This window comes from Scyliorhinus canicula, chromosome 23, assembly GCF_902713615.1.
Source record: "Scyliorhinus canicula chromosome 23, sScyCan1.1, whole genome shotgun sequence".
Classification (NCBI taxonomy): domain Eukaryota; kingdom Metazoa; phylum Chordata; class Chondrichthyes; order Carcharhiniformes; family Scyliorhinidae; genus Scyliorhinus; species Scyliorhinus canicula.
Window position 1 is genome coordinate 1,685,488 of NC_052168.1, and position 24,715 is coordinate 1,710,202.

The 24,715-nt window shown below is 46.5% G+C and overlaps 1 protein-coding gene across 1 annotated transcript; it reads left to right on the forward strand.

Annotated features, from left to right (window-relative positions):
- Positions 1-593: 593 nt before the first annotated feature.
- On the forward strand, positions 594-24,500 carry LOC119956382 (WW domain-binding protein 11). Its single transcript, XM_038783553.1, has 11 exons — positions 594-797; positions 8,023-8,054; positions 9,766-9,859; positions 10,533-10,729; positions 12,492-12,625; positions 14,565-14,764; positions 14,900-15,109; positions 17,216-17,317; positions 19,765-20,046; positions 21,632-21,814; positions 23,232-24,500. Exons 1-11 carry the CDS (start codon positions 734-736, stop codon positions 23,645-23,647), a joined length of 1,914 nt encoding a protein of 637 aa, XP_038639481.1. The 5' UTR covers positions 594-733; the 3' UTR covers positions 23,648-24,500.
- Positions 24,501-24,715: the final 215 nt, after the last annotated feature.

The window sequence follows — 24,715 nt, forward strand, 5'->3', positions numbered from 1 at the left end:
CAGGTTAGATGGTGTTTTGGGGATAGGGCAGGGGAAGGGGCCTGGGTAGGGAGCTCTTTCAATGGGCCGAATGATCTACTTTGCACTGTAGGAATTCCACGATTCTAATTCTATGAACTATTGCTGACACCTTCTACAACGTTGCAACAAAAGTTGGATTACGCTCTTAATTTCTGTTTGATGTTATTTTCCTCTTTATGTGAACAGTGCGGGGTGAATTTCTCAAGAGTTTGATGTTATTTTCCTGTTGGTGAGAAGAGTTTTGGGTTTGGTTAGTTGCTCAGGGTTAAAATTGCTCAGGGTTAAAATTGCTTAGGGTTTGGTTAGTTGCTCAGGGTTAAAGTTGCTTAGGGTTTGGTTAGTTGCTCAGGGTTAAAATTGCTTAGGGTTTGGTTAGTTGCTCAGGGTTTGGTTAGTTGCTCAGGGTTTGGTTAGTTGCTCAGGGTTAAAGTTGCTCAGGGTTTGGTTAGTTGCTCAGGGTTTGGTTAGTTGCTCAGGGTTAAAGTTGCTCAGGGTTTGGTTAGTTGCTCAGGGGGTGATTTGGGAGTTTGACCCTGAACAGAGGGGAAGCGGAAGTGCCAGTGTAGCGGAAGCGGAAGTGCGGGTGAAAGGTCGTTGCTGGGGGATGATGGCGGCCGATCTGCTCTGAGCGGGCTTCTCGCTGGGGGCGGATTCACTTCTCTGGGTTGAGCGGAATTTCACAGGAAGCGGGAGGGAGAAACTCGCCGCCAGGATGGGGCGCCGATCAACCAGCTCCACCAAGAGCGGCAAATTCATGAACCCGACAGACCAGGCCCGTGAGTACCGGGTGGGAGACTTTGGGGGGGAGACTTTGGGGGGGGGGGAGCGAGGGGAGACTTGGGGGGGGGGGAGCGAGGGGAGACTTGGGGGGGGGGGGAGCGAGGGGAGACTTGGGGGGGGGGGGAGCGAGGGGAGACTTGGGGGGGGAGACTTGGGGGGGGGAGCGAGGGGAGACTTGGGGGGGGGAGCGAGGGGAGACTTGGGGGGGGGAGCGAGGGGAGACTTGGGGGGGGGAGCGAGGGGAGACTTGGGGGGGGAGCGAGGGGAGACTTGGGGGGGGGGGAGCGAGGGGAGACTTGGGGGGGGAGCGAGGGGAGACTTGGGGGGGGGGAGCGAGGGGAGACTTGGGGGGGGAGCGAGGGGAGACTTGGGGGGGGGGGCGAGGGGAGACTTGGGGGGGGGAGCGAGGGAGACTTGGGGGGGGAGCGAGGGGAGACTTGGGGGGGGGAGCGAGGGGAGACTTGGGGGGGGAGCGAGGGGAGACTTGGGGGGGGGGGAGCGAGGGGAGACTTGGGGGGGGGGGAGCGAGGGGAGACTTGGGGGGGAGCGAGGGGAGACTTGGGGGGGGAGCGAGGGGAGACTTGGGGGGGGGAGCGAGGGGAGACTTGGGGGGGGAGCGAGGGGAGACTTGGGGGGGGGGAGCGAGGGGAGACTTGGGGGGGGGAGCGACGGGAGACTGGGGGGGAGCGAGGGGAGACTTGGGGCGGAGAGTTGGGCAATGGGAGAGTTTGGTGGTGGCAGGCGTGGGGAGAGTTTGGGTGTGGGGGGAGGGGGAGAGTTGGGGAGCGAGTTTGGGGATGGTGGGCGAGGGAAGAGTTTGTGGGTGACGAGGGGAGAGTTGGGGGGGCAGCGGGCGTGGGGAGAGTTGGGGGAACGGGGAGCGAGGGGGTGGATGGGAGGTGGAGTCTATCAGGGTGCTGGGAAGCCTGAGGCGGATACAGGGACCTGGGGAATTGAGGAATCCGGATCCGCCACCTCAATATCCCGATATAATATAGAGGGAGGATCTTAATTCAGAGCAACAAATACCGGCTGTGCTCTGATTGATATAAAATGCAGCAACCTTGGTTTGAGGCATTTTGATTGAGGCTCCTGTCCAACGCCTCCTGCTGGTATTTTTATCCTCACTTGGGGATCTCTGTCACACTCGGACCGGCACGTGTGAAATTGGATGGGTAAGTATAGAGAAATACAGCACAGAACAGGCCCTTCGGCCCACGATGTTGTGCCGAACTTTTGTCCTAGGTTAATCTTAGAATTTTGGACACTTAGGGCAATTTATCATGGCCAATCCACCCAACCTGCACATCTTTGAACTGTGGGAGGAAACCGGAGTACCCAGAGGAAACCCAGGGGCACACGGGGAGGATGTGCAGACTTCACACAGACAGTGACCCGAGTCAAAATCAAACTTGGGACCCTGGAGCTGTGAAGCAATTGTGCTATCCACAATGCTACCGTGCTGCCCTTAAGAAGAAATTAATCTACACTCCATTATTCTACCCTAATCCATGTACCTAACCAATAGCCGCTTGAAGGTCCCTAACGTTTCCGACTCAACTACTTCCACAGGCACTGCATTCCATGCCCCCACTGCTCGCTGGGTAAAGAACCTACCTCTGACATTCCCCCCTATATCTTCCACCATTCACCTTAAATTTATGTCCCCTTATAATGGTTTGTTCCACCCGGGGAAAAAGTCTCTGACTGTCTACTCTATCTATTCCCCTGATCATCTTATAAACCTCTATCAAGTCGCTCCTCATTCTTCTCTGTTCTAATGAGAAAAGGCCTAGCACCCTCAACCTTTCCTCGTAAGACCTACTCTCCATTCCAGGCAACATCCTGGTAAATCTCCTTTGCACCTTTTCCAAAGCTTCCACATCCTTCCTAAAATGAGGTGACCAGAACTGCGCACACTACTCCAAATGTGGCCTGACCAAGGTTTTGTACAGCTGCATCATCACCTCACGGCTCTTAAATTCAATCCCTCTGCTAATGAACGCTAGCACACCATAGGCCTTCTTCACAGCTCTATCCACTTGAGTGGCAACTTTCAAAGATCTATAGACCCCAAGATCTCTCTGCTCCTCTACATTGCCAAGAACCCTACCATTAACCCTGTATTCCGCATTCATATTTGTCCTTCCAAAATGGACAACCTCACACTTGTCAGGGTTAAACTCCATCTGCCACTTCTCAGCCTAGCTCTGCATCCTATCTATGTCTCTTTGAAGCCGACAACAGCCCTCCTCACTATCCACAACTCCACCAATCTTCGTATCATCTACACATTTACTGACCCACCCTTCAACTCCCTCGTCCAAGTTGTTAATGAAAATCAGAAACAGCAGAGGACCCAGAACTGATCCCTGCGGTACGCCACTGGTAACTGAGCTCCAGGCTGAATATTTGCCACCCACCACCACTCTCTGTCTTCCATCAGTTAGCCAGTTTGTTATCCAACTGGCCAAATTTCCCACTATCCCATGCCTCCTTACTTTCTGCATAAGCCTACCATGGGGAACCTTATCAAATGCCTTACTAAAATCCATGTACACTACATCCACTGCTTTACCTTCATCCACATGCTTGGTCACCTCCTCAAAGAAGTCAATAAGACTTGTAAGGCAAGACCTACCCCTCACAAATCCGTGCTGACTATCCCTAATCAAGCAGTGTCTATCCAGATGCTCAGAAATCCTATCCCTCAGTACTCTTTCCATTACTTTGCCTACCACCGAAGTAAGACTAACTGGCCTGTAATTCCCAGGGTTATCCCTATTCCCTTTTTTGAACAGGGGCACGACATTCGCCACTCTCCAATCCTCTGGTACCACCCCTGTTGACAGCGAGGACGAAAAGATAATTGCCAATGGCTCTGCAATTTCATTTCTTGCTTCCCATAGAATCCTTGGATATATCCCGTCAGGCCCGGGGGACTTGTTTATCCTCAAGTTTTTCAAAATGCCCAACACATCTTCCTTCCTAACAAGTATCTCCTCGAGCTTACCAGTCTGTTTCACACTGTCCTCTCCAACAATATGGCCCCTCTCGTTTGTAAATACTGAAGAAAAATACTTGTTCGAGACCTCTCCTATCTCTTCAGACTCAATACACAATCTCCCGCTACTGTCCTTGATTGGACCTACCCTCGCTCTAGTCATTCTCATATTTCTCACATATGTGTAAAAGGCCTTGGGGTTTTCCTTGATCCTACCCGCCAAAGATTTTTCATGCCCTCTCTTAGCTCTCCTAATCCCTTTCTTCAGTTCCCTCCTGACTGTCTTGTATCCCTCCAGCACCCTGTCTGAACCTTGTTTCCTCAGCCTTACATAAGTCTCCTTCTTCCTCTTAACAAGACATTCAACCTCTCTTGTCAACCATGGTTCCCTCACTCGACCATCTCTTCCCTGCCTAGCAGGGACATACATATCAAAAACACGCAGTACCTGTTCCTTGAACAAGTTCCACATTTCACTTGTGTCCTTCCCTGGCAGCCTATGTTCCCAACTTATGCACTTCAATTCTTGTCTGACAGCATTGTATTTACCCTTCCCCCAATTGTAAACCTTGCCCTGTTGCACGCACCTATCCGTCTCCATTACTAACGTGAAAGTCACAGAATTGTGGTCACTACCTTCAAAATGCTCCCACACTAACAAATCTATCACCTGCCCTGGTTCATTACCAAGTACCAAATCCAATATGGCCTCCCCTCTGGTCGGACAATCTACATACTGTGTTAGAAAAGCTTCCTGGACACGCTGCACAAACACTACCCCATCCAAACTATTTGATCTAAAGAGTTTCCACTCAATGTTTGGGAAGTTGAAGTCACCCATGACTACTACCCTGTGATTTCTGCACCTTTCCAAAATCTGTTTCCCAATCTGTTCCTCCACATCTCTGCTGCTATTGGGGGGCCTATAGAAAACTCCCAACAAGGTGACTTCTCCTTTCCTATTTCTGACTTCAACCCATACTACCTCAGTAGGCAGATCCACCTCGAACTGCCTTTCTGCAGCTGTTATTAGAATTAGAACAGTACAGCACAGAACAGGCCCTTCGGCCGTCAATGTTGTGCCGAGCAATGATCACCCTACTCAAGCCCACGTATCCACCCTATACCAGTAACCCAACAACCCCCATTAACATTATTATTTTTTAGGACACTAAGGGCAATTTAGCCTGGCCAATCCACCTAACCCGCGCATCTTTGGACTGTGGGAGGAAACCGGAGCACCCGGAGGAAACCCACGCACACACGGACGTGCAGACTCCGCACAGACAGTGACCCAGCCGGGAATCGAACCTGGGACCCTGGAGCTGTGAAGCATTGATGCTAACCACCATGCTACCGTGCTGCCCTTATACTATCTCTAATTAACAATGCCACCCCCCCCCCCCCACCTCTTTTACCATCCTCCCCCCACCTCTTACCATCCTCCCTAATCTTGTTGAAACATCTATAACCGGGGACCTCCAACAACCATTTCTGCCCCTCTTCTATCCAAGTTTCTGTGATGGCCACCACATTGTAGTCCCAAGTACCGATCCATGTCTTAAGTTCACCCACCTTATTCCTGATGCTTCTTGCATTGAAGTATACACACTTCAACCCATCTCCTTGCCTGCAAGTACTCTGCTTTGTCAGTGTTACCTTCCCCACTGTATCGCTACGTGCTTTGGCGTCCTGAATATCGGCTTCCTTAGTTGCTGGACTACAAATCTGGTTCCCATTCCCCTGCCAAATTAGTTTAAACCCTCCCGAAGAGTACTAGAAAACCTCCCCCCCAGGATATTGGTGCCCCTCTGATTCAGATGCAACCCGTCCTGCTTGTACAGGTCCCACCTTCCCCAGAATGCGCCCCAATTATCCAAATATCTGAAGCCCTCCCTCCTACACCATTCCTGCAGCCACGTGTTCAACTGCACTCTCTGCCTATTCCTAGCCTCGCTATCACGTGGCACCGGCAACAAACCAGAGATGACAACTCTGTCTGTCCTGGCCTTTAACTTCCAGCGTAACTCCCTAAACTGGTTTATTACCTCCACACCCCTTTTCCTACCTACGTCGTTGGTACCAATGTGCACCACGACTTCTGGCTGCTCACCCTCTCCCTTCAGGATCCTGAAGACACGATCCGAGGCATCCCTGGCCCTGGCACCCGGGAGGCAACATACCTTCCGGGAGTCTCGCTCGTGACCACAGAATCTCCTATCTATTGCCCTAACCATTGAAGCTCCTATTACTATTGCTTTTCTATGCTCCCCTCTTCCCTTCTGAGCCCCAGAGCCAGACTCAGTGCCAGAGACCTGGCCGCTAGGGCCTTCCCCCGGTAGGTCATCCCCCCCCCCCCCCCCCCCCCCCCCCAACAGCATCCAAAACGGTATACTTGTTTTGAAGGGGAACGGCCACGAGGGATCCCTGCACTGTCTGCCTGTTAGTTTTCCCTTCCCTGACTGTAACCTAGCTATTCTTGTTCAGTACCTTGGGTGTGGCTACCTCCCTGTAACTCTTCTCGATAACCCCCTCTGCCTCCCCGATGATCCGAAGTTCATCCAACACCAGCTCCAGTTCCCTAACACGGTCTCTGAGGAGCTGGTTGGGTGCACTTCCTGCAGGTATAGTCAGCTGGGGACACCAGTGGTATCCCTCACCACCCACATCATACAGGAGGAGCATGCAACTGCCCTAGCCTCCATCCCCTCTTACTTTACAGAATTAGCTGCCCTGTAGACCAACTGGACCTCCGACTCTGCTTCCATTCAGCTGTACTCTAAACTCCTGGCTCCCTTCACGCTCTTTGATAAATATAGGAAATGAAATGTAAGGAGCACCGTACTCCCTCCTCACCTAACTCCCTCAGTCACCAAACTCTCACTGTAGCACTCAAATGCACCCATATTCAGCACTCAAATGCACCCATATTCAGCACTCCATCAGTCACCAAACTCTCACTGTAGCACTCAAATGCACCCATATTCAGCGCTCCCTCAGTCACCAAACTCTCACTGTAGCACTCAAATGCACCCATATTCAGCGCTCCCTCAGTCACCAAACTCTCACTGTAGCACTCAAATGCACCCATATTCAGCGCTCCCTCAGTCACCAAACTCTCACTGTAGCACTCAAATGCAACCAGTTCAGCACTCCAGTGCAAACAAAGTCTGCACTGTAACTAGCTCAGATTTATACTGTGACTCTAGCCTCTGAAAACTGGCCTAATCTAATTAACAAGCTCCAGCTGCAAGTACCTGCAAATCGAAAATTGTTTAAAGCTGATTCAAAATTCACCTTCTTATAGACCAAACAGTAAATTTTAAGTTAATTAACTAAATAAAAGAAATACTAGACTTTAAATAAAAATGAACCCTTATACTCCCTCAGTCACCAAACTCTCACTGTAGCACTCAAATGCAACCAGTTCAGCACTCCAGTGCAAACAGGGTGAAGGCCGTTCCGACACATGAACCTGCTTCACCATTTGATAAGATCCTGCTGACCGATTAGCTGCATGAAGGTCTCACTGCAGAGACATGAGCCCCAAATCTAGGCCTGTGGGGATGCTGGAGGTGCTGGCTTTTCAACAAGGTGTTCACCTGTGGCCTCGACTGCCGTCTTAAATGGATGCAAAATATTGTATGGGACTGTTTAAAGAAAAGCAGACGCCTGTTTGCCAGGATGGGTGGCACGGTAGCCCAGTGGTTAGCACTGTTGCTTCACAGCACCAGGGTCCCAGGTTCGATTCCGGCTTGGGTCACTGTCTGCGCGGAGTCTGCACGTTCTCCCCCGTGTCTGCGTGGGTTTCCACCGGGTGCTCTGGTTTCCTCCCACAAGTCCCGAAAGACGTGCTGTTGGGTGAATTGGACATTCTGAATTCTCCCTCCGTCTACCCGAACAGGCGCCGGAGTGTGGCGACGAGGGAATCTTCACAGTAACTTCATTGCAGTGTTAATCTAAGCCTACTTGTGACATTAATAAAGATTATTATTTATCCGTCAACAATTTCTACATCATATTGCTGTTTGTGGGATCTTGCTGTGTACTGCAGCTGCATTTCTGACATAACAGCCACTACACATCAAAGAGAGCATCAATTGCTGTGAAGAGCTTTGGAATGTTCCACGGTTGTGAAAAATGTTTATATAAATAGAAGTTTTCCTTTTCTTCCCTTCCCTCCTAATTCTAATTTGATTCACTTTTTTATTAAACAGGCAAGGAGGCCAGGAAACGGGAACTGAAAAAGGTGAGGACCTGGAGTTCGTTTAGGATCACTACCTTTGCGTCATCGCCTGGGTATTTTCAATACCAGTCTTTAGATGGTTTGTGAATAATGTTCCCACAACCCGGAAATTCCTGGACAGGTTGTGTGCAAGTCGCCTGTTCACTCCATAAACAAAATGAGAAGAAACATTATTTTTGTTCCAAAAGTATTTTTACATATCGCCTGGGTGTAGTTTGAATGACACATGGGGCGATGGTGGGGAAGTGTTAATGTCACTGGGATAGTAACCCCGAGACCCAAGCTCTGGAGGCATGGGTTCAAAACACATGGTGTTTGAATTTAATTAATAAATCTGGAATATAAAACTTGAAATGAAAATTGCTTATTGTCACGAGTAGGCTTCAAATGAAGTTACAGTGAAAAGCCCCTGGTCACCACATTCCGGCTGTTTGGGGAGGCTGTTACGGGAACTTGTCTAAGTAATGGGGATTGTTGTAAAAACCCATTTGGTTCAGTAATGCCCTTTAGGGAAGGGAATCTGCCGTCCTTACCTGGTCTGACCTACGTGACTCCAGACCCACAGCAATGTGGTTGACTCTTAAATGCCCCCCTCTGAAATGGCTCAGCGCGACATTCAGCTCAAAGACAGTTAGGGATGTGTCACAAACGCTGGCCCAGCCAGCGTGCCCACTTCCCATGAAAAAATATATAGAAGTTACAACCGAGGAAAAGGCCATCTGACTCACCAATCCACGTCAGCATCTTCCCAGCTCGTTGGTAAGGGTTCTGGTCTCATATTTACTAACACAAACACCCATATGCCCGCAACCCCTTTCCAACACCGTCTCTCTACTCTAAACTCGAACGTTGACATTGTTTCTGTCTCAACAAATAACCTTGTGTTTCTCCTGCCCTTTGTATCTCGTATCTGTTCATCTCCCATTGTGTAAAAATTGACTGATAGCTTGGAGGGGAAATTACTTAGCTAGCTTGGGAGCCACCTGTAGGAAGATGATTCAAGGTTTATTCCCACACCTGTGCTGAGTTAGTGGATTTGAGCTTGAATTGAAATGTGTCTTTAAAAAATTTTAAATGCCCAATTGTTTTCCAATTAAGGGGCAATTTAGCGTGGCCTATCCACCTATCCTGCACATCTTTGGGTTGTGGGGGTGAGACCCACGCAGACACTGGGAGAATGTGCAAACCCCACACGGACAGTGACCCGGGGCCGGGATCGAACCTGGAACCTCAGCACAGTGAGGCAGCAGTGCTAGCCATTATGCCAACATGCCGCTCCTGTTGGAAAAACAATATGCCAGGGTTCTCACTTCCGATTGTCATCCAGTGATTGCTGCTGGATGAGAGCCAGAACGGCGGCTTGAATGCAATGCCCTGACGTATTGACTTCTCATATGAAGAGAAGATGACTGCAGTCAGCCTCAATTTCCAGATTGTGCAGGGGAAAAGAAGAGCTACTGAGTTGCTGGAGAAGGAATTGAAGGGAAACAATGCTATTCTGGTATGGAGAGTTGAGAAATCTGAAAAATTGCAAAGGAGAGATTGAGTTCGGAGATGAGGGAAGTTTAGGTTTGTTGAGCATGCGGAATTGACCATAATGGTGTCCAGTTTCTTCAGTTCAGTTGCTACTGATTATATTTTGTTTTATCAACTTCACATCATGCAATGTCCTTCGTGTAAATCTGAATTATTGATGGATCCTTTGTGTTCACAGAACAAGAAACAGCGAATGATGGTGCGAGCTGCTGTGCTCAAGATGAAGGATCCCAAACAGATCATCAAAGACATGGAGAAACTGGATGAAATGGGTAAAGAACAGGAATTAGAACATTCCCAGATGGAACTTTGTGATTTTTTTTTTAAAAGTCCGAACTATATTGAAATATCATATGTATCATATTCCTGCTCAGGGGGTTTGCAGTGTGGGTTTGACGTCTTGGTACACAAGTCATTCATGCCTTCTCAACCTTTGCCCCTTGCCTGAGGTGAGGGTGACCCTCAGGTTAAATCACCACCAGTCAGCTCTCCCCCTCGAAGGGGAAAGCAGCCAATGGTCATCTGGGAATGTGGCAACTTCACTTTTAAATAAGTCAATATTCCAGTCACGGCTCTCCCACTAACTGCTCAATCCTATTTTCCATGTGGTTATGGACAGTTAGTGAACAGTGTTCTCTTCATATATTTGGTGGTTTTAGCACCTCGAGTGTTCCTGTTTGCTTGGAATTGAAATCATCAAAACGTTGATTGTTTAAATCTTTTCTCCCCCCCTCCCTTCCTCCCAAGGACATGTCACACTTTTGGGCAAAGGATTGAGATTGCGGGAAATGATTTAAAATGTTGGAGCAGTTTTTTTTACTGTACCTGATGTGCAAGGTGAATACTAAGTGCTGTTGACCTGTGCTGAAATGATACCTGTTCTGCATGCTGTATTTTTGTTCCCCTCCCCCACATCTCCCTCCCCCATTTCCCGGTTTTGTGCAGAATTCAATCCCGTGCAGCAGCCGCAACTTAATGAGAAGGTGCTGAAAGACAAGCGGAAAAAGCTACGAGAGACATTTGAACGAATCCTGCGTCTATACGAAAAGGAAAATGCTGAATTTTATAAGGAGCTGCGGAAACTTGAGACTGAATATGAACAGAAACGATCGCAGCTCTGCCAGTTCTTCGATGCTGTCAAGGTAAGTGATGAGTTGAATGTACAAACCGACATCTAAACATATGATAAAAGCAAATTACCGTGGATGCTGGAATCTGAAACCAAAGAGAAAACGCTGGAAAATCTCAGCAGGTCTGGCAGCATCTGTAGGGAGAGAAAAGAGCGAATGTGTCAAGTCCAGATGACCCGTTGTCAGATGGGGTGATATAAACATATGAATTAAGAACAGGTGGAGGCTAGTTGGCCACTTCAACCTGCGCTACCATTTGATAAGATCATGGCTGGCCTTATTGCAATTTCAAATCCACTTCCCTGTATGCCCATATAATCTCTGACTCCCTTGTCAATCAAGAATTTATCTAACTCAAGGGCAGCACGGTGGCGCAGTGGTTAGCACTGCTGCTTCACGGTGCCGAGGTCCCAGGTTCGATCCCGGCCCTGGGTCACTGTCCGTGTGGAGTTTGCACATTCTCCCCGTGTCTGCGTGGGTTTCGCCCCCACAACCCAAAGATGTGCAGGTTAGGTGGATTGGCCACGCTAAATTGCACCTTAATTGGGAAAAAAAATGAATTAGGCACTATAAATTTATTTTTTAAAAGATTCACCTAACTCTAGCTCGGAATATTTTGGGGCGGCACAGTGGTGCAGTTTCTATATTACTTCAGATATCCAATGTCCACAGTATTTTGCTTTTAATTAAAAATTGTATTATTTCTGAAAACACTTTCTCATTACATTGGAATGCTGTTAATTATAAGATGGGTGTATGGTGTTCCTTAATCACGTTTTTCTGAGTGGATAGATATGATACGCAGCATGGTACGTTGCCACCTCCATATTTAGTGTCTGATAGCAGAAGGTCATTCTGGTCTTGTGCATCTCTGAAGTGACTTTGATCTCTGAGTATCAGGCCACCAGTGCATTTGATGGAGTGCAGCAGTTAAAGAGAAGTTTGGCTTTTGTGTGTTTCAGCCTAGCTTACACGGGATTTGGACCAAATTACTCACTTAAAGATCTTGTCCACAAAACCACAAATCTGTTGCAAAAGGTTCCTACCCTTGTGCAGTGTGACCTCTTTTTAGAGCTGGAGAAGGGAACAGAAATATACAGTTAACTGTGCTGTACCTGATCTGGCACACTGCAAAAAAATAAATAAAAAAAATAACCTTTATCCTAACAATGAAGTGCTCATCCCTCAAGTGTCCACTTTGTTCACTTGTCTACAATCCGTGTTGATGTGATTCTCCAAATGACATATTTTGTAACCCTGATGTTTAAGAACACTTGATAAAGGGGCAGTAATGTGTTTTTTCTTAAGTTGAGTAAAGGATTTCAGCTAACGTTAAACCAGAACTGAAATGCCCTTTCTGTGTGAGGATTAGCTGAGTTTTTTCAGAACAAATTTCCCTTGTGCTTAGAGAGTCTTAATGTTCTCCTGGTTTGGGGCGAGCTTTCTAATAGGCTCCTGAACCAATATTTTATGCTTCACTCAGAGTGTTCTCTGATGAGAAAAGATTGCAATGCAACTGACAACACACAAGACTTGCCAGAACTGATCTCCACTGCCATCAGATATTTATAATTCCAAATGCAATTGCTGGCAGGGGCTGTTCATGCTCACCTTTGTCTCCCTTGTACTAACGTATCAACTAAAGACATCAACTCTGATGTGAACAACTTATTGCAACAGGAAGCCAAGGACCATAGTTATCAGTGCTGCTATCAAATGACATGTTGTCCATTGCTGCAGTGTAAGCATGTGGCCGTTTCCCTTCTTTCTACAGAACGCTCAACATGTGGAGGTGGAGAGTATTCCACTGCCAGACATGCCTCATGCGCCGTCAAACATTATGATTCAAGATATCCCTCTCCCTGGAACTCAGCCACCGTCTATATTGAAAAAAACATCAGCTTACGGGTGAGCAGCAAATTAATTTGTACCTGAAGCCTCTTGAATATGCTTATAAACTGTGAATATTTAGAAACACGATTTTTGGGGTAGGCATCACTCAGGGCATTTTACTAAATGTATCCTTTGTGTTGTTGTGGTTAACCAGGACTGAAAGAAATTGGCTTGTTAGTGAGTGAAAGTCATTGATTCAGATAAGCAGCATGTAGCATTTTCCAGCTTATCAGTTAGAATTCAGGAAAACATAGTCGTGAACATGAACTCCAAATATTTTTTTTATTTTTTTTTTAAGAGTACCCAATTCTTTTTTCCAATTAAGGGGCAATTTAGCGTGGCTAATCCACCTACCCTTTGGGTTATGGGGGCGAAACCCACGCAGACACGGGTGCAAACTCCATACGGACAGTGACCCAGAGCTAACTGCTGTGCTACAGTGCTAACCGCTGTGCTACAGTGCTAACTGCTGTGCTACCGTGCTAACCGCTGTGCTACAGTGCTAACCGGCTGTGCTACAGTGCTAACCGCTGTGCTACAGTGCTAACCGCTGTGCTACAGTGCTAACCGCTGTGCTACAGTGCTAACCGCTGTGCTACAAGGTGTCTAACGCTGTGCTACAGTGCTAACGCTGGTGCTACAGTGCTAACCGGCGGTGCTACAGGTGCTAACCCGCTGTGCTACAGTGCTAAACGCTGTGCTACGTGCTAACCTGCGGTGCTAGCAGTGCTAACCGCTGTGCTGCAGTGCTAACGGCTGTGCTACAGTGCTAACCGCTGTGCTACCGTGCTAACTGCTGTGCTACAGTGCTAACCGCTGTGCTACAGTGCTAACCGCTGTGCTACAGTGCTAACCGCTGTGCTACAGTGCTAACCGCTGTGCTGCAGTGCTAACCGCTGTGCTGCAGTGCTAACCGCTGTGCTGCAGTGCTAACCGCTGTGCTACCGTGCTAACCGCTGTGGCTAACAGTGCTAACCGCTGTGCTACAGTGCTAACCGCTGTGCTACAGTGCTAACCGCTGTGCTACAGTGCTAACCGCTGTGCTACAGTGCTAACCGCTGTGCTACAGTGCTAACCGCTGTGCTACAGTGCTAACCGCTGTGCTACAGTGCTATCCGCTGTGCTGCCTTGAACATGAACTTTCACACAGTCGGACAATAGCCGTTTCTTCCTCACTAGATCTTATTAAATGCACAGTGAAACAGTTAGAATTTGTCTATATTTTGCTGTCAATCTCCAATCACATTAGTCATGGGATGAAGACAAGTGAAGCAGCATTCGAGGCTGAGGAATAATTGTACCAGGGCAAACAGATATAATTCAGGCCCTAAAATAAAGACACATTCCTCCTTTATTTTGGGGTTTGCAGTAAAATTCCCTGTTGGTGTTGATACTTTGATGGGAGGGTGAAAATATAGCAGAACAAGCTTACATGGGCAGTTTCCATTCTAAATATAGACAGCAATTTGTAATGGGGATCATTAATGTAAAAGTGTGTCGGAAAGAATTAAAAAATAAAAAAAATTTAGAATACCCAATTCATTTTCTCCAATTAAGGGGCAATTTAGCATGGCCAATTGACCTACCCTGCACTTCTTTGGGTTGTGGGGGCGAAATCCACGCAGACACGGGGAGAATGTGCAAACACCACATGGACAGTGACCCAGAGCCGGGATCGAACCTGGGACCTCGGCGCCGTGAGGCAGCAGGGCTAACCCACTGCACCACCGTGCTGCCCTGGAAAGATTTTTAATCCTACTTCCACAATGCTACCGGATACTTGGATTGAGTTTTTTTTTCCCTAAAGTAGGAGTGCGCCTCAGTTATATGTACCACGCTGGGTTAAGTATTGGGGATTATTTCTGTGCATTAAGTGTTGGGGCAATTTGAAGTGATACTTTTAAATGGGCCTTTTTTCTGAAAAGAAATCAACAATATTTGTTCTTCCCTGCAGGCCAACCTCTAAACCTGTTACACTAATGCCCCCTCCTTCACATGGAGTTCCTCGATTGCCACCGGGTAAGAAGCCCCCTGGGCTGCCCCCGGGGCCACCTCCACCTCAGGTATTAGCGCTTTATGCAAGAAGGATGGGCCCCCCTCCAGGCCTACCTCTGAAGGGAAAAGATGAAGATAACGTTTATGACCCTGAAACTGGTAAGGCATTCTTTACAGGTGCTGCTGTGTAGTTACAATATTTTTTATTTTTCGTGTAGTGCTCTGTGCGTTGGTCTAACACTGTGAATGTGGAGTGTCATAGGCACTATCCTGACACTTACTTTGCCTTTTTAGCAATTCAGGATATGCAAGAGGAGGATGAGGAGGACAGTGGGGATGATGATTACCTTGACGGCATGGAGCAGGATCTCGATGGAAATCGAGAAGACCAGGACGAAGACAGTGATGACTCCAAGGATAAAGACAGTGATGATGATGACGATGATGATTTTCGGCATCGAGATGAAGATGATGAAAATTTAAGACTAGATGATGATAAACCAGGTATGTTATCCTTTTATTAGGTTGCTGCCTGATGTGACACGCCTTTCCATGTGATTTTTATTCTGTCACATCACGCTGGGCTAGTGTGCGGTCAATTCCAGCCCCACTTGACCCAGAGTCATCACAGATAAAATAAGATTTTATTTAAAATGCCTAAGGTCCTTGGCTGAACCCAATGAACTACACTCACCAAATTTGTAACTGACACAAATAAAATTTTAATATGTGAATTATTGCAATTATAGAATTCACAGTGCAGAAGGAGGCCATTCGGCCCATCGAGTCTGCACCGGCTCCTGGAAAGAGCACCCTCCCCAAGGTCAACACCTCCACCCGTATCCCCATAACCCAGTAACCCCACCCAACACTAAGGGCAATTTTGGACACTAAGCGCAATTTATCATGGCCAATCCACCTAACCTGCACATCTTTTGGACTGTGGGAGGAAACCGGAGCACCCGGAGGAAACCCACGCACACACGGGGAGGATGTGCAGACTCCACACAGACAGTGACCCAAGCCGGAATCGAACCTGGGACCCTGGAGCTGTGAAGCCATTGTGCTATCCACAATGCTACCGTGCTGCCCTTATAAACAATGTGTAACTATCTAATATCCTTTTCCCAACCCCCCCTTCCTAACTACCCCCCTCCCCACACACACACACACACTCTCATCTACCTACCTTTATTGTATACATGCGTGTACGCGCGCAAATGCACAGGAAAGGGTGGTGGAAAAGGAAAGCAATTATTTTAAATTTATTTATGTTTTAATTTAGAGTGCCGAATTCATTTTTCACAATCAAGGGGCAATTCAGCATGGCCTAGGACAGCACGTTGGCGCAGTGGATTAGCCCTGCTGCCTCACGGCGCCGAGGTCCCAGGTTCGATCCCGGCTCTGGGTCACTGTCCGTGTGGAGTTTGCATATTCTCCCCGTGTCTGCGTGGGTTTCGCTCCCACAATCCAAAGATGTGCAGGGTAGGTGGATTGGCCACGCTAAATTGCTCCTTGGAAAAAATGAATTGGGTACTCTAATTTTTTTTAAAAATTAGCGTTTCCCAATCCGTCTAGCCTGCACATCTTTGGGTTGTGGGGGTGAAACCCAAGCAAACCCGGGGAGATGTGCAAACTCCACACGGAGTGAGCCTGGCACCTGGGCACCGTGAGGCAGCAGTGCTAACCATTGCACCACCGTGGTGCCGCTGAAAGCAATTATTAATAAAATAAAAGGATAAGAATCTTTGATGCACTGGAATGACTTCCAGTTAATGTCTTTCTGAAGTTCAGGCTTTTGTTTTGATACTTCTTCCTTCTTGGCTTGAGCTGGTTTTCTCCGCCATGATGATCTACTTTCTCTGCAGACTCAACATCGTCAAAGGATGTGCCAGGATATCACTGCTTTCAGAACAATAGAGCAGTTCTTTCACTTCCGAAAGCAGCAGAGAGCGTTCCTTCTCCTTCCAAGGTCTAAACACTTCTGCCCAGTTCTCTCGGAGAGCATCAGGCAGGAACAAATCACTGACCATTGTTAGGCAGACCGTTGTCCCTGGCCAACTCCCTGGGTGCCAGTTAACCAATGGATCTGATTTCCTCCATACCTGGTTCCTAAGATCCACTCAGTGCTGACTTCACCTTTCCAAAATCAAAATCTGTGAACAAGGCAACACGGTGGCGCAGTGGTTAGCACTGCTGCCTCACGGCGCTGAGGTCCCAGGTTCGACCCCGGCCCGAGGTCACTGTCCGTGTGGAGTTTGCACATGCCCCCCGTGTCTGCGTGGGTCACTGTATTGTGGAGTTTGCAAATGCCCCCCGTGTCTCACTCCCGCAACCCAAAGGGACTCTTCATTGTCCTTAGCCCCTTGGATCTCGACATCTGGGATATTTCCTATATTTCCTCTGCTCAACTTAAAGGTACATCTTCATTAAAGATCCATGAACTAAAAACATTAACCATAAAATAAATAGGAAATAAGAGAATCAACTGGAAGCGCCGTTACACGCGAGAGATTGGCGGCTTGTGGAAAGATAGCTATGCTTTTCCTTGCATTGTCGTTTACTGGGACATTGAAATGTTTTGATTGAGTGTACCTTGTCTTCCCACAGGCCGCATTGTGCGGTTTGCAGACATACAGGACAAACACAAGAAAAAGAAGAAAAACCTGAAGGAGCTGACTCCTCTGCAAGCGATGATGCTTCGAATGGCAGGTGAGTAATAGGAGAGGCTCTTGAATTCCATTGTAGGCAGCTCTGATTCACACAGAGACAGTAAACGGTCTGTAAGTGATGAGAATGGTAACGTGAAGATCGTTTTGGGTCGAAGTCTTCCAGAAGCTTAGAAAAACATTCTACTGCTGGTACTCCTTTAATCCTGGCTTCCTGAGCTTCCCAAACTCCTCCATTGGCAGTAAAGGCTCTGAGCTCAGGAAATCCCATCGTAAACCTCTTCCCGCCATTAACTATCTTTCCTCCTTGAAGGTATTCCTTAAAGCCTACCTGTTTGATTAAGCTTTTGATCACCTGCTTCAATATCTCATTGGGGTCAAATTTTGTTTGATAACATTCCTATAAGTGCTACGTGTGGCACAGTGGGCTAAACAGCTGGCTTGTAATGCAGAACAATTCCAGCAGCGCGGGTTCAATTCCTGTACCGGCCTCCCCGAACAGGCGTCGGAATGTGGTGACTAGGGGCTTTTCACAGTAATTTCATCAAAGCCTACTTGTGACAATAAGTGATTATTATTAAAAGATGCTTTAGTCTGTTAAAGATGCTATATATATCTATGTTGTTGCTGAGCCATATAGCCCAGGAGGGTCCCAAATTTAATCCACAGCATCTGCTGTGATTGCTGGCAGGGCTGTTACACAATATTAATCAGGAAAATGGTAAAGAACCTTTGCAAATAGCAAGTAAAACATATTAAAGGTAGACAATGTAGATGCAGCAAGACCTTTCCAACTGTCGAGTTGTGTGCCCAAATCCGGAGGCTAGAGATTCAAAAACACTGGCAAAAAATCTAGAAGAGAGGATGAGGAAAATTCTTTCTGGGAGATGTCAGGACCTGGAACACTTTGCCTGAAAAGGTGGTGGAAGCTGATTCCATAAACTCATTTTAAAGGCTCGTTGGACAGGGACTTGAAAAACTTAAGAAGATTGCGGACAAGAAAGGAAGGTGTGGGACAGAGCGGGACTACCCTTTCTAAGAGCCAGCTCGGGTGCAACAAGCAATAGAGTCTCCTCCTGTGCTGTAGGTTTGTAACATTCCATGAAATTAAAATCTGTAATGATTTAAATGGGAACTAATAAATCTCATTAGAAATGGCTATAGATCCCCAGATTATGGAAGAGTAAAATCAGCTGCTGTTTATATCCAGCGTCTCTTGCTGAACATCTGTGTGAACGTCGCTTAAAGCGATATTCAGGCTGGGTGATGCAATGGCCACCTGTACCAGATGCCAAAGCATTTCCAGCAATTGTGTAACTGTATAGCAGTGATCATTAGTATCTTTAGGTGGGCATTGGGTGGGAGGGAGTGAAGGACAGGTGGTGAAAGGAAATAAGTCTGAGACAGCAAATCATCCTGAGCTAGATGTTCAGAGATCATGTCCTGGTTGTTAAGTGCCGATGGTAACCACACGATAAAAACTAGGAAGCAAATCTTGACTTCTTCGACTCCCAAGTTTATTGTTTTGACCAATCACATCTTTAATAGTGCCACTTGTATCTTCTTTATATATTGGTACAAACCTATTAAACTATAAGAGCAATCTATTAAATAATTAAAGCCCCAGTTCTAACTTAAGTACATGGGAACATTAACTCTTTCCTAACACTGGTGCCGGACGTATCAACATAGTGCTAATTATAGGATCCATGGGCCCTGAAATTCCAGATGTTCTCCCAGAGATATTGGTGGGAGACCAGCTGAGTCCCCAATAAATTGTTTTTAAAGAGTCACGTATACTGTTTCCTTGGATTCGTTGGCCTTTTTCCAAAGTTATAATGGGACTGGAGGCTCTCGTGCAGAATTTCAGGGTTATGGCGTGTTACACCAGCAGAAAGGTCTCTGACAGTGAATACCAGAATAATACACCTGATAACGGCCTAGTCAGCAATATTCAATTTGGGTGATCGTTTTCGGTCGTTTAAAAAAAAAAAATTTACCCTTGTGCAGACTGGCATACTGAGTTTTATTTTTCCTTCCTGGGTTGCTGTGCTGATGAATGACATGGGGACAGCCACATTATTCCACTGCGAGGAATTAGTGGTTGACCTGGAACGAAAGGGAAATTGCTGGAAAATCTCAGCAAGTCTGGCAGCATCTGTAGGGAGAGAAAATAGCTAACGTTTCGAGTCCGATGACTCTTTGTCAAAGCTGTTTTGACAAAGCTTTGACAAAGAGTCATCGGACTCGAAACGTTAGCTCTTTTCTCTCCCTACAGATGCTGCCAGACCTGCTGAGATTTTCCAGCATTTTCCCTTTCGTTTCAGATTCCAGCATCCGCAGTAATTTGCTTTTCTCCAGTGGTTGACCTGGATTAGGGCCAATGTAGACTCTGTGGTAGCAACTTCACAATTTTTTTATTTGTTCAGTGTTTATACAGAGCTCTGTGTGCTGAATGTGAAATTAAATTAAAACCGTTCCTCCTATCAGGTCAGGATTTCCCCGAGGATGAAGAGGAGGAGGAGGAGGAAGCCCAGACGGATGGAGGTGCGGAAGAGGAAAAGATGGATACAGAAGAGCAGAGTCGGGAAAAACGACAGCGGGAGGAGGTGCGGCCAGAGGGACCACAGGTCCCACCACCAACTCAGATGCCCCCTCGGGTGCCAATGCAAGCCCCACCAATGCCGGGGCCTCCACCTCTTGGACCTCCTCCGGCACCTCCACTGAGACCCCCAGGACCACCGTCTGGCCTGCCACCAGGACCCCCTCCAGGTGAGAAACCGAACTGTGATAATCCTCCAACGCTAATTGGCGTGACTATGGAAATAATGTTATTTATAAAGCAAACTGTACACTTGAAGAGAGGACTCCCCATTTAAAATAACACAGAAAACTGTGATCACTTTGTACCTCTGCACTGGGAGATTTTGTTTGGAGTTGCTGAGCTTGGCTGTTTCGAACTGTTTGAATTGGTGTTGAAGCAGGGAAGACTTTGTAGATTTTTAAATTGACACAAAGTTCCCTCTTTAAGCATCGTGAAATTGAGTTTTCAATCTGCAATCAGTTCACTTGCGTGGCAGGTAGGGATGGGCAATCCATGCTGGCTGAGACAGCATCATCAACACCCTGTGAATGAATATTTTTTTAAATTGGTGAACAATTTGTGTAGTAAATTAATACTTTTTCAGCCAATTATTGTCAAGAGAATAGTCTCCCTAAAGTTGAAGGAGGACTTGGCTTTTGATGTAAATTATTTGTCACAGATATGTCCTGGCCAGTCTGCAGAGTAGTCTCCTGATTAGTTGAAGGAAAACTGCTTTTGGAGCAACTTTTGTTTTTTTTACACAGAGGGTGGTGAGTGCCTGGAACGCGTTGCCAGGGGAAATTGTGGGAAGCAGATACATTAACGGCGTTCAAAAGGCATCTTGACAAATACATGAATAGGATGGGTATAGAGGGTTACAGCATAAGGAAGTGCTGAAGGTTTTGGCAAAGGTTGGTATCATGACTGGTACAGGCTTGGAGGGCCGAAGGGCCTGTTCTTGTGCTGTATTGGTCTTTGTTCTTGTTGCTTCCAAGAGGGGAGGGCTGAGGTAGGATTAGAAAAAGACTTAGCTTGGAAATGCAACTTTTACTTGGTTTTCTAATTTGTTCTCGTGAAATGTCCCTTGGAAAGGGTCCACAGGAGGTTCACAAGAATGATCCCTGGAATGAAGAGCTTGTCATATGAGTAACGGTTGAGGACTCTGGGTCTGTACTTGTTGGAGTTTAGAAGGATGAGAGGGATCTTATTGAAACTTGCAGGATGCTGCGCGGCCTGGATAGAGTGGACGAGGAGAGGATGTTTCCAATAGTAGGAAAAACTAGAAGCAGAGGACACAATCTCAGACTAAAGGGACGATCCTTTAAAACAGAGATGAGGAGAAATTTCTTCAGCCAGAAGGTGGTGAATCTGTGGAACTCTTTGCTGCAGGAGGCTGTGGAGGCCAAATCACTGAGTGTCTTTAAAACAGAGATAGATAGGTTCTTGATGAATATGGGGATCAGGGGTTATGGGGAGAAGGCAGGAGAATGGGGAAGAGAAAATATCAGTCACGACTGAATGGCGGGGCAGACTTGATGGGCCGAGTGACCTAATTCTGTTCCTATGTCTTATGGCCTTGGAATCTGCAAGTCGAGTGTGTTGGCACAGTTAGGATGGCAGTGTTGCGGTTCTTATGGGATATTGTAACTTTTTTTTAAAGGTTTGACAGTATTTTTTTTGGTCAAAAGAGATCCAAAATATCTCCATCGCAGAGGATTTATCACGGTGATTAGTTATTTCTGTCTGATTATAATCATGTGCTGTTAATTACAGGTGCACCCCCATTCATACGACCACCAGGGTTACCTGGCATCAGAGGGCCGATTCCACGACTGCTTCCTCCGGGACCACCACCTGGGAGACCTCCCGGCCCGCCGCCAGGACCGCCACCTGGCCTTCCTCCAGGCCCGCCGCCGCGGGGACCCCCTCCCAGATTACCACCGCCAGCACCCCCAGGTAGGATGCAATCTGTTTCATGATATCTATTCTATTCATAAACAGTCGTCACAACACTCTAATGATGTAGCTGTAGGTGGGGCTGTAAGTATACATGTAGCACCCATTTAACACGGCGAGGCTCCCTGAAACATTATGTAACATACTGCTGCATTCTTTAAATAGTTCCCCAATCAGCTTCAACCTGACCAGAAAGGAGAATATTCATGCCTCCAAAGACAATATTTCTGTGGAAACCAGAAAGGACCAATGCGATGAGCAGTTAGCCGTTTGCCTGCATTTAACACTCTATGAAGCCAGAAGTATAAGTACATCACTGAAATTGTGAATTACACATTTATAACAACACTGTAAACTTTAAAACTCTTCAATCATTCAAGGAATGTGGGTGTTGCTAGTTAGGTCAGTGTTTATTACCCATGAGAAAGTGATGGTGAGCTGCTCCTTCCAATTGCTGCGGTCCATGGGGTGTAGGTACGCCCACAGTGTTCAGCCTCAGTGGCTCGCTGGGCCATTTCAGAGGTCATTTCAGAGTCGACCATATTTCTGGGGACCTGGAGTCCGCATTTCCTCAGTGCTGCACTGAAATATCAGTCTTGGTTTTTGTACCCCAGCCCCGGAGTAGACTTGATCCAGAAACATGTCACTCTGAGAAGTGAATGTGACCAACTGATCAATGGCTGGCCCGTGTGAAACTTGTGCTGAATGTTACGAATTTCCAAAATGTACGGAAACACAAAGTACTTGTGTTATTAGGGGCTGGTTTAGCACAGGGCTAAATAGCTGGCTTTTAGAGCAGACCAAGGCAGGCCAGCAGCACGGGTTCAATTCCCGTACCAGCCTCCCCGGACAGGCGCCGGAATGTGGCGACTAGGGGTTTTTCACAGTAACTTCATTGAAACCTACTTGTGACAATAAGCGATTTTCAGTTTTTGCTTTAATATGGCGGGTGCTCTAATCAATTGGGAATTATACTCTCTTCCAAAGGCCATACCTCATTTCATTTGATATGCACCTTGCCTCATGACAAACCCTGCAATGTATCAGATGCACATAATGCCCTAACTGATAATCAACTGTTATTAAAAACCAGAACTAGGCATTTGTAAAATGCCCTGTGGGCAGAATAATGCCTGGTGAATCAAACGAAAGGAAGAGTTTTACACATATAAAGGATCCAGTTAAGTTAGTACACATTTAGTGTAATTTATTTTTAGTTCATAATTTAGTTTTGACTTTAAGTTCCACCAATGAACCTTGTGCATAGTTTGCTTATAGAAATGATATTAATCAAAGGCGAAAGAATCAGAAATATTTGTGCTGCATAGCATGCCATATGTTTTCTGAAGGAAAGTGATTATGCAGTAATTCTCTGAAACCTTGTTCTCCAAGCCTAACAAATTGGCTTTCTCCCCAGGTATCCCACCACCGCGGCCAGGCATGATACGTCCACCAATGGCTCCTCCGCTAGGGCCTGCACCACCAGGGTTGTTCCCTCCAGCTCCAGTGCCAAATCCTGGCGTCCTCAGCGCTCCTCCAAGTCTCATTCAGCGCCCGAAAATGGACGAGAATGTGACCACTATCGAGAAGAAAGCCATCGCCACTATCAGCGCAAAGCCCCAAATCACCAACCCCAAAGCAGAGATTACCCGCTTTGTACCCACTGCACTGAGGGTTAAGCGAGAAAGCAAGAATCAGACGCCAATAAAGAAGGGAGAGGAAGAGGTTGTTGCTCCAATTAAACCAATACCAAAAGCCACGCCTGCTGTCTCTATCCAAACAAAGGACGATATCTATGAATCTTTCATGAAAGAAATGGAAGGACTTTTGTAACTAACCCAAACTTCTGCTCTCTCTTCTTGTCCTTGACCACCACCCAACTGCTTGGCATTCGTTTGAGATTTGTGTATATTCATTTCCAAGTCTGCTCTGTAGTTTTTTAAAAGCACTTGTGAAATCTGAATGCTTGTAAGATGTACTGACATTAGACATGCTGTAAAGCTCAACCTGATACCCTATTATGGTTGAAGTTTTCTAGCTGAGAATAGACCCTCACTCGTGAATTTATAAATACTGCACCGGAAGGTAAGACTTCATACCTACTTAGTTTCTAATTAGGGAGGAAAAGGGGTTTATTGCATGTCAACCTACATACAGAAATGTTTGTTTTGATCTCCAAATGCTCCCCCAGATACAGCTTTGTTTAAGTGGACATTGTGCAAGTATTTCATGCATTTTACATTTGCATAGTATGAAAAGTCTGGTGACAACATAAGTTAATCTAATATTTCATGGACCTGAATACTGAGGGAGTGCAAATCTAAATGTGTTCATTGTAGTGAATTATTGTAATACTGTTTGAGCCCTTTGGTTTTGTTTGAATATTATACATGATGAAGTAAATGGAATTAGTCCAATGTTGGTCGCTCTCACTTTTATTTGCACCTGAAATAATCAGTTTGCTCACAAGTGAAGTGACCTCCCATTTCTTTTATCTCAGTGAATTTCTGTAGAAGTAGCACTGTACAAATGTAACATTTATAACTTCTCATGTTTTAACTGCACCTCAATCTTTGAACAGCTAGAGTATTCTTGATTGATAATAATGTAGATGATGATATTTGCATACTTGGAAAGTTTATTTTCAACAAAGGCAGCAAAACAGTAAAATAGAATATCACCAAAAGACTTGCATTTATATAGCACCTTTCACAAGCTCCTGATGTCCCATATTCCTTTACAATAAATTACGTACTTTTGAAGTTGCAATATCCGAAATGCAGGAACCAATTTGCACACCGGAAGCTCCGACCAACACGAATGAGACAGTGATGTTGATTAAGGGATATATATATATGTATATGTATGGCACAGTAATTAACACTGCTGCCTCACAGCGTC

Excerpts from the sequence above, each read along its gene's own strand:
- LOC119956382 (XM_038783553.1), top strand. The coding sequence starts at position 734 with ATGGGGCGCCGATCAACCAGCTCCACCAAGAGCGGCAAATTCATGAAC. Across the intron at positions 12,626-14,564 it reads AAAAAAACATCAGCTTACGG|GCCAACCTCTAAACCTGTTA; the intron begins GTGAGCAGCAAA and ends TCTTCCCTGCAG. Across the intron at positions 20,047-21,631 it reads GCCACCAGGACCCCCTCCAG|GTGCACCCCCATTCATACGA; the intron begins GTGAGAAACCGA and ends TGTTAATTACAG.